A 15,166-nucleotide genomic window follows, 5' to 3' on the forward strand; every position below is an offset into this window, starting at 1 on the left:
GAGGATCCCTTTGGAGGGAAGCGATGCGCCGCTGAGTTTCAGCGGACCGTGTTACCGATGCCACACCACGAGCTAAATGGCTGAGCTGCGGTGTCACACAGGCGATGTCACCCCCGTTTCCAGCTGGGTCACCCTGTCCTTCCCCGTGTCCTGAGGCCGTGGGCTTTGCAAAGCCACCCTACATTCGTTTTCCAGGGGGAACCACCTCCCCACAGCCGCCCTGATTCTCATTGCGTAACGGAGGAGACCGGTGCCTAAATATACCCGCATGGTTCCCCGGAGGTGCGGGGCTTGTGATCGCTGTCAGACGGAGCCATCGGCGATAAATAGGTCAGGGTGAAGCAGATCTGGGGGAAGGAGAGTGGGTTTATGGGAAGGGCAGAGCCCTAAGAGATGTCCCAGCTCTGCCGGGGCTCCCCGGGGACCTCCACTCCCCCTGGCAGCCCCGGCGGCATCGCACCAAAATAGTTTGAGGATCTGGGACTCGGCCTCTCCGAGCTCCCGTCGCCCAGTTTGTGGGGGGATAAGGAGTCCTCACGTGCCTTTGGGGCTGGGAACGGGCCGCGCCGGGCTTGTGCCGCACCCCGGCTCTGGGAGGATGGAGAGGACACCCCACTGCTCCCCAGCGTGGAGGGGGCACCCCATAGCCCGTGCTGGCGTGGGGTTTAGGGGAGCAGTTTGACCCCATTGGAGAAGCCACCAGGGCCCTGTTAAACCCCCCGAGTCCCCTTCTTTGTCACTTTGTCCCTCTCCAGCTTTGCCCTGCTCTAGCAGAGAGCCGAGGCTCGCTTTCCACCATGCGCTCAGCCCTTTCAATCCAGCATCCTCCCCCAGAACCCCCCCAAAAACCCCCTTTTGGGGCCAAATCCGGCCCCTCGCCACCCCCCCTTCCCCTCCAGCCCCCCCCACCCCTTTGGCTTTTGTCATTTTTTCCCCTTTTTTTAATTTTTTTTTTTTTATCCTCCTTTTCTTTTTTTTTATTTTTCCCCAGGTCCAGCCCAAAAATAGCTGCTCGGCGTGATGTCACCGGGCTGGTACCCGGTTCGTACAGTCCCCTGACCAATCAGCGACGGCGGCGCGGCTGCGCCAATGGCCGGCCGGGGAGGTGATGTCATGGGGGGCGCTGGGGGCCCCCCGGGTGGGATGCTCCGCGCAGACCCCCCGCGCCCGCGTTAAATGAGCCCGGAGAGCGCGGAGAAGCAGCCCAAGCACCGGCGGTGGGGTGAGTGCCTGGGGGGGGCTTGGTTTGTTGTTTTTGTTTTGGAGGGGGGGTATTTTTTGGAAGGCGAAGGGTTGAAAAGTTTTTGGGGAGCGGTTGGGGGGGGGGTATTTTTCCAGGGGGTCCCGATGTCGCTCTCTGGCCGCGACACCCCTCTTTGTCCCCCTTCCCCATCCCTCCAGCATCCTATTCACCGTGCCGGGGGACCCCCCGGCCCACCCCCGCGCCCCCACCCCTTTTGGGGTGGTACCCCCCCCCACGCACCCGAGCAGGGATGGACCCCCCCGGCGGGGCATTTTCCATCCTCCTGGACACCAGGGATTAGCCGGGGGGGCCGTGTCTCCCTCCCCACCATCCCAACAGCCGAACTGGGGCTGCTGGAGACCCTCCCCACGCCCCCTTCTACCTCCCTCGCTCCGCATCACGGCGGGCCTCATCCTGCCCTGCCATGCGGGGGCGTGGGGCAACCCACGCCCACGGTGCGGGGGGTGCAGGGATGGGGCTCGGCATCCTCCTCCTCGCCTCACCCCAGTATCCCCGGGGGTCCCGCATCCCCAGCATCCCGGGGACGCCCGAGGGGGGGTGCGTCACCTCTCCTGGAGCCCCCCAAATGTGGGCGGAGGGGCGCGGAGCCCCCCCGGAGGGCAGGGTCAGCCTGAATTATTGATGGTGGAAGGATGCTGGCGGAGGTGACCTGCTCTCAGCAGGCGCTGAAATATTTATTCCAGGGAGGGGGAGGAAGGGAGGAGGCGGCTGTCATCCTGCCTCTCCCCCGGAGAGGGGGGGCAAAGCAGCCATCGCTTGGCAAGCTCCATCCTCTCCCTCCATCGCTGGGTGCTTCTTCCAGGGAAAGGGATGGGAGATGGGGTGGGGGTCCCCACCATCTCAGGGGATCTACAGTGGCGATCAGGGTGTGAAACCGGGTAGCAGCCCTTTGGGGTGGGATCGGGCCCCCTTCGCTGCCACGTGCATCTTGCCGGGAGCGGGATCGCTCCCGCAGGCTCCGTGCTGGGGGTTTGAGCGAGGTTTCAGCCTGGGGGTGACAGCAGCGGCAGGGCCCCAAGCACACCCCGCTCCCCGTGGGCTGGGGGTGCTGGTCGGGGGGCACCGGGGCTGGGAAGCAGAGATGGAAGGGAGCTCAGCAGGGAGGGGTTTCCCTCTTGGAGGAGCCTCCAAACACCTTGAACAGCATCTTTATCCAGCGAGGAGGAGTGGGGCTGGCAGCCCACCACCCACCTCCCCCCCAGCCGGCAGCTGGACCCCATCCTCCTCCCCGTTTTGGGTCTGATCTCTGCATTTTATCCTCCAGCCAGGGCACGAACGCCACGTGAGGTCTGGGAGAAGGGTTTCTGTAATTCTGAAAATTCTGAAATGCATCCAGGTCCCCCCGCAAGCCCAGGGCAAACCAGGATTTGGGGTGGCAATGCAAGGAGCGGGGAGGCACGAGGAAGAATCATGTTTTCAGCTGCCTGCTCGCACGCCGGCGGCTTCCAGCCGGGCTGTCGGAGCCCCAGGCACAGCCTCCCCTCCGAGCATCCCCCCTGCCCCGGCCCCGCGCTCGGCAGGGGCCGCCTGGGGCAAACCCCTTCAGCCAGGCGAGGAGGAAAGCCCTTGGTGGGGGTACACCCCTGGGTAACCCCCAAACCCCACCAGCCCTGGCTCCGGGGGTCACTTAAAAGAGGGGAGCATCTCCTGGGAAGGTGTCCCCAGCAGGGTGTCCCCACATTTTGTCCCTCTTCCCCCCCCCCAGCAGCTGCAGGCAGGTTATTTGGGTTATCCCTGGGTCAGATCCCAGCAGGATGGGGGATGAGGGGTCGGGATTTCTCGGGACCCCCCAGGTCGAGCTGGGTTGGGATGTGCTGTGGCTGTGGGAGCTGGCAGTGCCCTGACGGCTCCGGGATGCCCACGGAGGGATTTAAGATTCCCTATTTTAAAGAAGGAATTTTTTTTTCCCCTTTAGAACTAAAAGCCCTGAATAATTCCAAAACCCAAACTCAGCCCCCGCTTTGGCACAGCCGGGAAGGGCATTTCCACCAGGAAACCCTTCTGATGCCACCAACACCCCCTTTGTGTCCCCCAGAAACCCTGGGAACGGGGGATGGCCCCAGCTTCTCCGGGTTTTAACGAGTCCCTGGGTGTTGCCGCCCCACGCCAGGTCCTGCGCTCACCCAGGGGCTCTGCACCCCGGGGATGGGTGGGGGGTCCCGGGGATGCCCCCACGCCTGACCCACAACCATGGAGACCCCTGGAGAGGGTCCCAGTGGGATGGGGGAGAGGGTCTTGGTGCGTGTGGTCTGGCAAGGGGCGAGCTGAGGACTGGGGCTCTCTAGACACGAGTGGGGGTGGCAGCAGGGGTGGCCTTGGGTGACAGCAGAGACTCATCTGTGGGGGGTGCGTGTGTGTGCATGTGCGTGCATGCATGTGTGTGCATGCATGTATGTGCATGTGCATGCATGCGTGTGCACGCTGCTCCCGGCACGTGTGTGCACACGTGTGGGCTGTGCAGGCGTTGGGCAGCCCAGAGCGGGGGAAGGGCTGTGTGTGCCAGGTGCACCCCACCGGCTGCTGCCGTCGTCCCAGTGGGTGCCCATCACACCAGTGCGTGTGCCCCACATCACGCCAGTGCATGCCCATCACATCACACCAGTGTGTGCCCATCCCAACAGCACGTACCCATCACATCGTACCACATCTGTGTGCCCACCTCCCCAGCGCATGCCCACCCCACCACACCAGAGTGTGCCCACCTCACCAGTGCATGCCCACCCCAGCGTGTGCCCACCTCACCAGTGCATGCCCACCACACCACACCAGCGTGTGCCCACCTCACCAGCGCATGCCCACCCCAGCGTGTGCCCACCTCACCAGCGCATGCCCACCACACCACACCAGCGTGCGCCCACCTCCCCAGCACATGCCCACCACACCACACCAGCGTGTGCCCACCCCGTGCCCCCAGCGCGTGCCCACCGCAGCACCCCCAGCGTGCCCACCAGGCCGTGTGTGCAGCTGTCCCACTGCCTGCAGGGAACGGGCAGGGCTGGGCGATGCCCCCAGCCCCAGGACACCCCGCACTGATCCTGGCTCCTTCCTCCCCCAGGCCCCAGGAACGCTCTTGCTGCAGACGCCCGAGGATCTCCACACCATGACTCTGGCTGGTACGGCACCATCACGGGGTCACGTGTGGGGACAGGGGACAGCATGGCTCACCCAACCCCATGAACCCAACCCTGGCACCTGCCCCATGCTGGGGTACCCCTAGTTTGAGTGGGACCCCATCCAAACCACCCTGGGGATGGCTCTACCCCAGGCACCCCTGCCCTGGCATCCCAGAGGTGACAGGCAAAGGGTCGTGCGTGGGGTTAACACACCAGGACAGACATAACCCATGTGGCCATGAGTACAGCACCCCACCTCTGCGTGCCTCAGTTTCCCCTTTGCACACCTTGCTTGCCCCACCCAGATCACCCCATTTGCAATATCTGGGCAAACTTCGCTGCCAGCCCCCGTCTCCGTCCCAGCCCTTCCCCGGCACGTGGCAGCCCCTGCCCCGGGTGCCTGGCAGGACCCCCCACCCCTCTGACCCCAATCCCGCCACCTCTTCCCAGCTTACAAAGAGAAGATGAAGGAGCTGCCTCTCGTCTCCCTCTTTTGCTCCTGTTTCCTCTCGGACCCCCTGAACAAGCCGGCGTACACGTATGAAGGTAGGAGCCTGCTGCCCACCCACGGCCGAGGGGTGCACGAACGGTGGGAGCTGTGGGGGGGCTGTGGACCCCGCCTTGGCATGAGTGGGGTCATCCTCAAACCGAGAGAGGTTTTGCTGGCACCGGCTGGAAGCAGGGGGCCGGGTTGGGGTCAGGGGGGGTTTGGGCAGCCCCGCAGCCCCCCTCTGCCGTGGCTCCGCTGCACGAAGCGCCGGGCGTGGGCTCGGTATTTTTAGGCAGACGCTGCCGGGTGACTCAGACTGATTCATGTCAGCGGGTCCAGAGGCGACAGCGGCGGCGGAGGGGGATGCCCAGCCTTGGGGGGCCCCTCCTGGCTAGCTGTGGGGGGATCTGCAGCCAGAAAGGGGTTTCATGGTCCCATTCCCAGTCCCCGAAGCAGGGCTGAACGCTACCCTGCTTGCTCGCCTCTCCCACGGGGGGATGCCCAGCCCCTCAGCTCACCCAAATATTCCCAGCTCAAGCCCCTTGATGGGTGTCCTGGAGTCCCTACCCCAACCCATGACATTGGGGCTGAACCGCAGGGGTGCATTCAGGGTGCAGGGATTTGGGTGAAACCAGTGGAGATCGGGGATGGTGGTGGCGTGTGGATGGGCTGTAGGTGTGGGACCCCAGGATGGTTTGCCCAGAGGAGTGGGATGTTCCCGCACCAGCAGTCAGCCCCTGCCCCTTTCCCAGCAGACACCGTAGACCTCACCTGGTGCGTCATCTCCGACATGGAAGTCATCGAGCTCAACAAGCGGACCTCAGGGCAGTCCTTCGAGGTCATCCTGAAGCCCCCGTCGTTTGATGGCATCCCCGAGTTCAATGCCTCCCTGCCCCGGCGGCGTGACCCGTCCCTGGAGGAGATCCAGAAGAAGCTGGAGGCGGCGGAGGAGAGGAGGAAGGTAGGTCCAGCAGCTCATGCACGGCATTGCAGCATGGGGGACGTGCCATGGGGACACACAACCTTGCACTTGGGGTGCTCAGCAAGGCACACCCACCTTTGGGGATGTTGCTGAGTTTGGAGGGGATGGTTTTGGCCAGGAGGGTAAGGAACCCATGGTCCACATGGCCATCATGTCCACTTGCCCATGCAGTACCAGGAGGCTGAGCTGCTGAAGCATCTGGCAGAGAAGCGGGAGCATGAGCGGGAGGTCATCCAGAAGGCCATCGAGGAGAACAACAACTTCATCAAAATGGCCAAAGAGAAGTTGGCGCAGAAGATGGAGTCCAACAAGGAGAACCGCGAGGCCCATTTAGCGGCCATGCTGGAGCGCTTGCAGGAGAAGGTGAGAGCCCGGCGAGGAGGGAGGGGGGATGTGCTGGGACACCGGTCCAGGAGGGTGTCACAGGACACCCAGGCACCCTGCATGGCTCTTGGGGTGGCATTACTCCCTGGGACACCACCAAAGGCGGGGATCCTTCTTCCCCTCCCACCGTGCAGCAATACCCAAATGCAACGTCCCACCTGGGGTGGGGGAGTCCTACCTGGGGACCCACCGAGCCTGATGTGTCCGTAGGCTCATGAGCGGTTGGCGGGTGGAGACTGAGACCTGTATCTCATCTGCAGACATGCAGAGCCTTTGCTTTCCCCATGTCCCACCGTGATGGCCTTGACCCACCGCTGGCAATTTTTCCACCTCCCGGGTGGCAGATCTTCCCCTGGTCCCTTCCCCAGAGGCCGTGGAGCCATCAGCTCCCCGGCAGAGCTGGAGGGGTCCGTGCTGCCGTGCTAGGAGATGCTTCCACGCTGCCAGCCTGTGCAGACCTCTTCTCTCTCCCCGAAGCAGGTCTGTTCCCAACCTCAGCACGGAAGGTCCCACCCTCACCACCTCCAGCTCCCTCCAAAACATCCCTTCTGCAAGGAGCTCGCCCAGTGCCCTTCTCCAAACGCCTCAGCTAGCCTTGGGTCAGAGGCAGAGAGCACGAGATAATGAAGGACAATCCGAGCTAACCCCATCTCCTTGGGGCTCCCGGTCCATCCCGTCTGCTTGACGTCTACCTCCTAGCTAGAGGGCAAGGACAATCTGTCCCTGAGTGCCTCCACAGTTCCTTAAAACACCCCAGGGGAGGAGAGGACGCTGTTGACCCATCGGTGGTGTCCCTCCGGGGATGAACCTCGCGAACGCCCTCGTGCCTTCGAACCCCTCCGAAGCCGCTGGCCCGCCCGTGGGGACCCCGAAGTCCGTCCAGCTAACGCGTGTCCCCCCCCTCCTTCCCTCCTACCTCCCTCCCACAGGACAAACACGCGGAAGAAGTGAGGAAAAACAAGGAGCTCAAGGAAGAAGCCTCCAGGTAAAGAGGCGATGGTTGGACTGACAGCTCCGGGGAGGTGGCGGAGGCTGCCGCAGCGCAAGGTCGGATGGTGGAAGGGTGGACGTTCCTCTGCTTTCTTTGTTCGTGAATGTAAAGAGTTGACCAGTGAAGCCATCCTATTCGTTTTGGGGTGGGTGGGGAGGGAGGAGAAAGGAGGGAGGGTGGGCGGGAGGGTGCTGGTTTTGGGATGCCCACCTCCTTGGTGGGTCTCACGAGCCGCCCGTCAACCAGGTCCGGAGGAGACAGCCGAGGGCTGGCGAAGCGGAGGAGGTGGCCCCCCAGGGAAAAGCCGGGGGGGGGACGGAGCGGGTGGGGAGGGAAGAAGGGGGGGGAATGTGCGTCGTGTGTGACTTTAATTTGGTGCTGGGCAGGCAGGGCGGGCAGGTGGGCATCCCTCCAGCTTCCTTCTCCTCCTTCCCACCCTATCGATGGGCAGCGGCATCTCTTGGTGTCCCTCCCTCCCTGCCTTTTCCCTGCCTGCACTCAGGGCCTCTTGCCCGAAGCAGGCGTTACTTGCCCATGGACCTTACAGAACCATTTTGGGGAAGGGGGAGAAGAGACCCCCCCGTTGGAGGTGGTCAGAGAGTGAGGCTCACTTGCTCCAAAGGCTTCATCCGGCTGTAGGAGACGCTGATGATCCTTTTCAAGGGTGAAATTGAAAAGCCCCGTGACTTCCCAAAGAGCTGCTTTTTTTTTGTAAGAACCTCCTGAGAATCATCTTTGTGGGAACTCTTGGATGAAATCCCCTTTTCTGCTGTAGAGCGGCTGGAAAGCCATCAGCTTTTAGAGGTGGTTCTTTGAAAAGGGAGATCACCCCCATGGAGAGCGAAAGCAGGAGAGGAAAACAGGGAAGGGCTGTGGAAACCGTGATGGAAGGGACGGGGAAAAACAAGAGGGAAAGAGGAGCCAGGGGAGCCCAGGCTGGAGAGCCAGAGGTGGGATGGAGATGCCTCTCTGGAGAGCAGGAGAAGACAAGAGCCATAGGGAGCCCTTGGGGACGGCAATGTCACCTCCTGGTGACACCAGGGCAGGAGGAAGGCCAGTTTGGGACCCCACCAATGGCTCGTGACCAGCCCAGGAGGTGCTTTGTGGGAGCTGCTGTGCAATCCCCTGGGTGATCTTTGCCTCCAGGGAGGGTGAGCGAAGCAGAGAGGTTGCAGTGAGATCCTTCCCAGCAGGAGAAGGTGGAGAGCCTGCCTTCCACCGGGCGGGTGGGCATGTCCCCTCCTCTCCCAGTTACCAGCAGGCAGTGGTCCCAGTGCCGCGATGCCCTGGCACCTCATCAGCCTCCAACCCTGATGCTAACAGAGGGTTTGATCTCCACCATGGCCAGACAAGGCTTTCCAAGCCCTGATTTGGGTCTGGAGGGAACAGTGTCTCTTCTTGTGCCGCCAGATGCTCGCCTGGACCCCGGAGCCCCGGGGGGGGACCAGCCCGGGGAGGGGAGCACGGAAGAGGGCGGTGGGCGAAGGAGACGGAGGGGGCTGTTCTAACTGTGGCACGAGCTGTCCTTCTTTTGTATACAACGGTTGTAAATAAACTGCCTTGGCATTTCTTTTGTTTTCTCATGATCTGTGCAGTGTCTTGGGTGTGGTTTGGTTTTTTTGTGGGGGGGCATCCCCGTGTCGCTTACACTGGGAAGGGGAAAGGGACTTGGGGGGGGAAATTGGGGTGGGAGGCAGCTGGTGCATCAGGGGGACGGGTCTGTGTTACCCCAATGCCCCAAATAACTCCAGCCTGGTGGGACTGCAGCAGATTTGGGGCTCCTTTGGCTCTCCAGCACTATCAACCCCTGGCACCCAGCCCTGCACCCCGGGCTCGCCCTGTGCACCCCTGGGTTTCCCACCCCAGAGCAGGGAGCTGGAGCCAAATTTCAGTCACGTGCTGGGAGATGGAGAGGAGTTGGCCGGCGTGGTGAGGAAGCACGGAGGTAGCTGGACATGTGCCAAGGTGTATGCTGAGGCCAGATGTCCCTTTGGTCTATGCACGGAGTAGACAAAAGCAAAACATCATGTCCTCAGTGCCAGGAGAGGAGCCGGGGGGTTTCTTCTTCTCCAACCCTAAGGAGAAAGTGGTACCAATTCCTCTCCCATCTTTGCTCAGCCTGAGAGAGCTGACAGCACCAAAATTTAGGACCAGACTCCCAAAGGGGCCACGTCTCCATTCCTCCTGGGCCAAGGAGGTCCTCCCTTACCTGGTCCTCTCCGATCTGGGCTAAGGGAGTCCTCCCTGAACCTGAGAAGCCTTGGAAGACGGGTGACCAACCAAGGAGCTGGTGGTCCCACGGGTGTGGGATTCGGTGCCAACATTAAGACACATCCCAGGAGGGGATTCAGACCTCCCTGTGAACACCGCAGCCATGCTCAGGGGTTCCCATCACGCTCAGGTGCAACAGCCAAGGGGCCATATCAAAAGGGACCATGCAAAAAAGGACATGGAGTCAGTGTTGAGGTGGCAGAGTCCACCATGCTCATACGAACTGGTGAGACAAGAGTTAGCACCCCCCAAAAGCCATGTGGGAGAGGACCTGGGGAGTGCAGAAGAGCTTGTTACACCCAAGAAGGGAGGAGAAGCCACAGGCTCAAGAAGAAGGCAAGGTGCGTACGTCTAGTACAGACGACGGCAACAGGAGTTTTGAGGCTGACCATCAGCAGACTGGTAGGAGCTGGGTAAACCTGCAGGAAATAAAACCCTGGTCTGTTAGGTATATTGTATTTGAATAAACGAAGACTAATGAAATATATTGTTCTGCCCTAGGACTCTGTGCCACAGCCCACAACAGCATGTGCGTTGATGGGCATGAAGGGATGCAGGTACCATGACACAGTGAAAGGGGCACCCAAGTTGGGCTAAGGATGAAGAAAATGGGGAGAAACTAAAAAGACCTTTCACCAAAGAGCCTTAAAAAGCACCCAGAAGCTTTGAGGAGGGTAGCAGAGAAACGGGGAGCAGAGCCAGGAGAGCACAGCTCTCCCTGGGGACAAGCCAGCGGGTGTCAGGGGATAAAATGGGATGCTGGGGTAAGAAGATGATGGCGGGGCACAGCTGAAGGCACCAACACCGTCAGGAGGCGGCTGTTTGGAGGCGGCCATCCGAAGAGGATCAGGGTGAGTCAAAACCAGGCAAAGTGTGATGCAGGTGGAGTCAGGATGCACATCCTAAAAACTCTCGACTCTCTCCAGGCGCCTGGAGCAGAAACCCACCCCACCCATAACCACCTGCATCTCAGAGCATCCTGCTCCATGGCCCGAATCCTAATGAACATGGTCAATGCTCCAGCAAGGCTTCAGGGGCTCATTTTTCTCCCGTTGCTGTCAAGGGGAAGAGATGGTGGTGGCTTAGGCTAAAGAGAGCGGTGAGCTGGATCTTCTCCTGCATCCACCTTTTTGGCCAGCACAGTGGTCCACCTCAGATAATCCCCTCCCTAAACTGATCAAGTTTTAATCTTCTTTCCAGTGTTTTGAGTGTTGCGTTTTAGAATAGCAAATGTTTAACTTCCCTGTTCTTCTCCCTCCCTGTCTTTTTCTCCTCACCCCAGGGTGTTTGAAGATCCAGCCCTCTGGTCACGGACACCTCACCAAGGTTTTTTTGATGACCATCACTCCAGGAGCCCTTTCCTGTGTTTTTTCTGGTCTCAGCTCAAATGCCTTTCCCAGCCATGGGACTGGAGACGTGTGGAAGCATGGACTGGTGGCCCTCATAAACCTTCTCCATCTCCAGCAGATACACTGAGTCCTGATTATCACACAGATGGAAATACTTGCATTGACCTAACACAGCAGACAGAAATTGTTCTCAGACCTTCCTCTCTCTCGGGTAGCTGTGAGACAAAACAACGCCAGGTCACGTAGCCGTTCCCCCAGCAAGATACACGCAGAGCCGGCCGCTGCGCCGCAGCAGGAACATTGCCTGTCCATGTGCGCAGGGCTCTGCAGGGCTGTCTGGTTAGCGCAGCAAAGCACGGGACCCGGCGGGGTGCCTGCCTCGTGGCTGCGCTCCATGAGGTGCTGTCAGTACCATTTCTTGCCCCACATCACTTCAGACAGCACTATAATGGGGTCAGCCAAATTAAGGAGGCAGGGGTTAGTTTGAGCGTGAAGGGGAGGAGCAGAAGAAGGAGCCAGGCTCGCAGTCGGGAGCCCTGTCCTGGGGCGGGTCAGACGCGCTTTCCTCCCCCGGTGCAGTTCGGGGTCATTTGATGGGGGGTATTCAGTTTCTTGCTTAGCCACACTGCTGTGTCTTGCCCAAGGCCTGGTGCCCAGCAGACGCCTGGACCAGGACCATCACCTTCTTCCAGGGGAAGCCACCAGGGTTGTCGAGAGGCAGAGGAGGTCTCCCCATGTCCCATCCGCTATAAGCTATGGGGCTTGAGCACCCGGGAGTCCAGGCTTAGCCTTCCCTTTCAGCAGCAGAGCTGCTTTTGCAGATGCTGGCCCTACTTCTCCTCCTTCCTCCCTAGGAGGAACTCAGGCATCCTCTGGCTGGATTTGGGGCTTGCAGTGATGAGACTCAGGCTGCCCTTAGCCTTGCTGGGGCACCAAATACCTTCATCTCACCATGCAGAGCCATTTGAGATGCCCCCAGAGTTACCCACCTGGTTCCCAAGGGCCCTGTGTCCTGTGGGTCCTGTGTCACCTCTGCCCACCCCATGTGCCAGCCTCTGACAGCCCACAAGTTTCAAATGGCAGAAGACACCCACACCTGGGTGAGAGGTTGGAGCTCAGACCCTCGCACCTGGGCATCCTTAACCAAACACTGGAGAGGAGGTGATGGAGACCAGGTCCTTGCCTATGTGGTGGATCCTCTCCTGAAGCACCATCCTGTGGGCACAGCCAGGACATAGAAGGGGAAAGCACAAAGCAAAGGTTTGGTGCCTTCAAGGAACCTTCCAAAGAGACATTTCATGGCACATGCCAGACTCTGAGGACTGAGATCTGGACAAACATTTTGCACATGATCCCACCTCTCCTGTTTGAAAAGTCAGATGCAATCCCATCCCTAAATCCCAGCCCAAGCAAGACCTGTGCTATGAGGTGCACCTCCTGAACATCAGAGGATGCCTGGGCGTCCTTCAGAGCAGACATGACAAGTGCTGCCCAGTTGCTGACTTGCATGGGGGAGACAACTGCCCGTCTCTGCAAAGTGACACATAACAGATCCAAGCGGGTACAGAAGCAGCATCCTGGAAGTGCCTCCAGGACACCAAGCGAGGAGGTGAATCTTCCTGCCACAAACCCATTCCTGGGCTCTGGATGCTTTTCTTGGCTCATGTGTCATCAACAGCAGCGACATTGTGCAGGGACTGTTCTACCATTTGATGTCCTTCCTCCAGTCCATAGCCTCATGCTGGTTTCTCAGAAATCATAAATTTGGACAAGGTACCAGCCATTCATTCACGGGATGATGGCACTGGTGAGCAAGGGGTGCGGCTGGAGCACTGGGCGTCATAACCAGCTGGGGCTTCTGCAGGGAACTGGGGGGGGTGATTAAAACTGTTCAAGGGTAAGGGTGCTGTGTGAACTCCAAAACAGTAGGAAAATCACGCTATTCTGTCTGCTCCTCCAGCGTGCAGACAATCTGTGCGGGAGAAGCTGTTTGGGCAAGGAGGAGGAGTCACATCGATTCTTCTTAGAGAGTGTACAAGGCACCTAGCGTGTGTCCAGTATGAACCCGTAACTGTTCGGGAGCTTTGGGGTGCAGAGTCTTGCAAAGCCACCTGTGTACAGGCAACCATACCAGTAATGCCCTAGAAGGCCAAGATTGCCTCAATCATGACATCAGATATAACATATTTGAGTGTGGATGTAGCAGAATTGGGACCAATAAGGAAAAAAAAAGTAATTAGGGGCAGACTGGGCTGAGAAAAAGGTGCTAAGGGAGAAATAGAAAGAAAAAGAGGAATAAGTTATGAAACCAGGTAAGGAACACAGGGTGGGATCTTTCGGTGGTCGGAGGATGGATGCCTACAGATAGTGGTGACGCTGACCTGGGTACCCAACTGCATGGGATGCCCTTGGACAACTCGCTGGACTCTCCACCAGGGCTATGTCCAAAAGACTTAGTGCAAGAGGGTAAAAAGGGAGACACCTGCACCCCGGTGTGAAGAGCGGTGGGGAGGGAAGGATAGTAAAACTGTAATTCAGCAGTAGTCGTGTGTGATTCATGAGGTTTAAGAGTGATACCTTCATCACTGTGTTTAATAATGTGCAAAAATCAGATCATAGATTAATAATGATAATGTGATCATTAGTTAATGAGGTTGTTGCTTATTCAAGTGATTTATTAGTCTCTTAGTAGGGTATTGCTTAACCACTAGACATCATGGCCTTTTGAATGCCTGCAGCCCAAAGAGGGAAGGTCAGACCCTGAAGGAATGGTGTTATACCCCAGATGCACGTGCCACGAGGCAAGAAAGCTCTCCTCCCACCACTGGTAGTGCCCAGATGTTCACGGCGAGTGATGGTCCAACAGCAGCATAGACCAGCCCATTGCGATTCCCAAACACCATCAGATATGTCTTGGGAACGCACCCAAGGAAGACTACCAAGGCAAACCTGGCAGAGGGAAAGACAAATAATGTTGTTTTATTATCTTGGTGATATTAGTTTGTAGGATGCTTGGAAAGTAAATCCTCTGCTTGATTTGCTCATGAAAAATGAGGTTCCAGGCAAAATATTGTCCAGAACAGTGTAAAAACTACAGAAACCATCAGGGAGCCAGCAGAGCATCAAGCGGGAGACAAGGAGTTGGGAGGAATGGTGCTTTGTATCCAATACACCTGCCTTTCCCCTTCGCTGAACCCTCTTTGAACTCATCTGTGCACATGAAACAGGAAAAAGGGAATCTAATTAAATATTCATCACCAGACACAATCAGGGCTGACGCCAAGTCCCAGCCTCCATCTCTTGATCCTGCGAGGAGGCAAAGTCAGGAAAAAAAGAGGGTCTCTTGCTGCAGCCACAAATGGAAAATTAAAAGACAGCAACAACGAATCTTCTTTATCTGGAGTAAGGCAGAAAAAAAGACTTAAAAACATGTCTGATCATCCCTGCAGACCCCTTTTAGGGTGGATAGAAAATTCATCAGAAGTTCTTTGCTGGAGAAAGGATGGAGAGGTAAAAATGCAATGGAAAATGGAAAAGCTCCCGCATTTTTTATTTCTAGATCTTTTCATTTGGAGTATTATTATCGCAGCTAGCTAATGTCCACGTGTGTAACACAATCCCTGCCAGAGAAGGCGAGGGCCACTGCAGACCTTCCTCCTCGTTTGCCCATGACACCATCCCTGGGCAATGCACGCTGGCTCTCCTGGCTTTCCTCAGGGCCATCTCAGCACCTTGGAGCCACCCTAGCACAGCCCTGGGGTGGTGGACCTTCAGTACCAAATACATACGCGGTGATGTGAACAGAGAAACTCTGCCGAGACCAGAGAGATGCTCATCATACGGCACAAGAATTGGTCCGTCACATCCCATGTGGAAAACTCGTACAGGATTGCTGGTTCTTTGCTGCCCTCTAAAATACCGTTGGGTTGGTAGCCAGAGCACTCAACATCTCCATTCAACCTAAGGTCCAGCGTGTGGCTGACTCCCATCACCCAGTCAACTGGATTTAGTCTCAAGCCTTGGGGATGCCCAAGGACTGCTGCTGCCCGGTGAAACGGCAAGCCGCATGCTTGACTTTGCAAAGCCCTTCTCAGCAATCATCTCCACGTTTTTAGGAGAGCTTTCACCACCCAAACACTTGTTGACGGTCTTGACACCTCTGCTGTTGGTTCAATTCTCTCAAAAGCAAACAGGCAGCAACAGGCAGGGTGGCTCGGTCCCTCCGGGATCTCCAGCATCAGTTTTTGCTCACAGCAAACTATTTCCAGCCCTCTGTTCCCAACGTTCAACATGAGGTGAAACGAAGAATGTCCCAGGCTCCT

The 15,166-nt window shown here is 58.3% G+C and overlaps 1 protein-coding gene across 2 annotated transcripts; it reads left to right on the top strand.

The window, feature by feature from the left end:
* Window positions 1-1,128: 1,128 nt before the first annotated feature.
* Window positions 1,129-8,803, top strand: STMN4 (stathmin 4). 2 transcript variants are annotated; one of them, XM_075147980.1, is made up of 6 exons: window positions 1,129-1,222; window positions 4,320-4,377; window positions 4,828-4,923; window positions 5,623-5,828; window positions 6,021-6,212; window positions 7,163-8,803. In XM_075147980.1, the coding sequence occupies exons 2-6, from the start codon at window positions 4,365-4,367 to the stop codon at window positions 7,220-7,222; spliced, it is 567 nt and encodes a 188-aa protein (XP_075004081.1). In that variant the 5' UTR covers window positions 1,129-1,222; window positions 4,320-4,364; the 3' UTR covers window positions 7,223-8,803. The 2 variants fall into 2 exon arrangements, with proteins under 2 accessions (XP_075004081.1, XP_075004079.1); XM_075147978.1 differs by lacking the exon at window positions 1,129-1,222 and having other exon boundaries at window positions 4,326-4,377; window positions 6,714-8,794.
* Window positions 8,804-15,166: the final 6,363 nt, after the last annotated feature.

The sequence above is a fragment of the Calonectris borealis genome, chromosome 3 (genome assembly GCF_964195595.1).
Source record: "Calonectris borealis chromosome 3, bCalBor7.hap1.2, whole genome shotgun sequence".
Lineage (NCBI taxonomy): Eukaryota > Metazoa > Chordata > Aves > Procellariiformes > Procellariidae > Calonectris > Calonectris borealis.

Coding starts and splice junctions, on each gene's coding strand:
- STMN4 (XM_075147978.1), top strand. Junction 5,829..6,020: donor CGGCGGAGGAGAGGAGGAAG/GTAGGTCCAGCA, acceptor TTGCCCATGCAG/TACCAGGAGGCTGAGCTGCT. Junction 6,213..6,713: donor TGGAGCGCTTGCAGGAGAAG/GTGAGAGCCCGG, acceptor TCCCCGAAGCAG/GTCTGTTCCCAACCTCAGCA.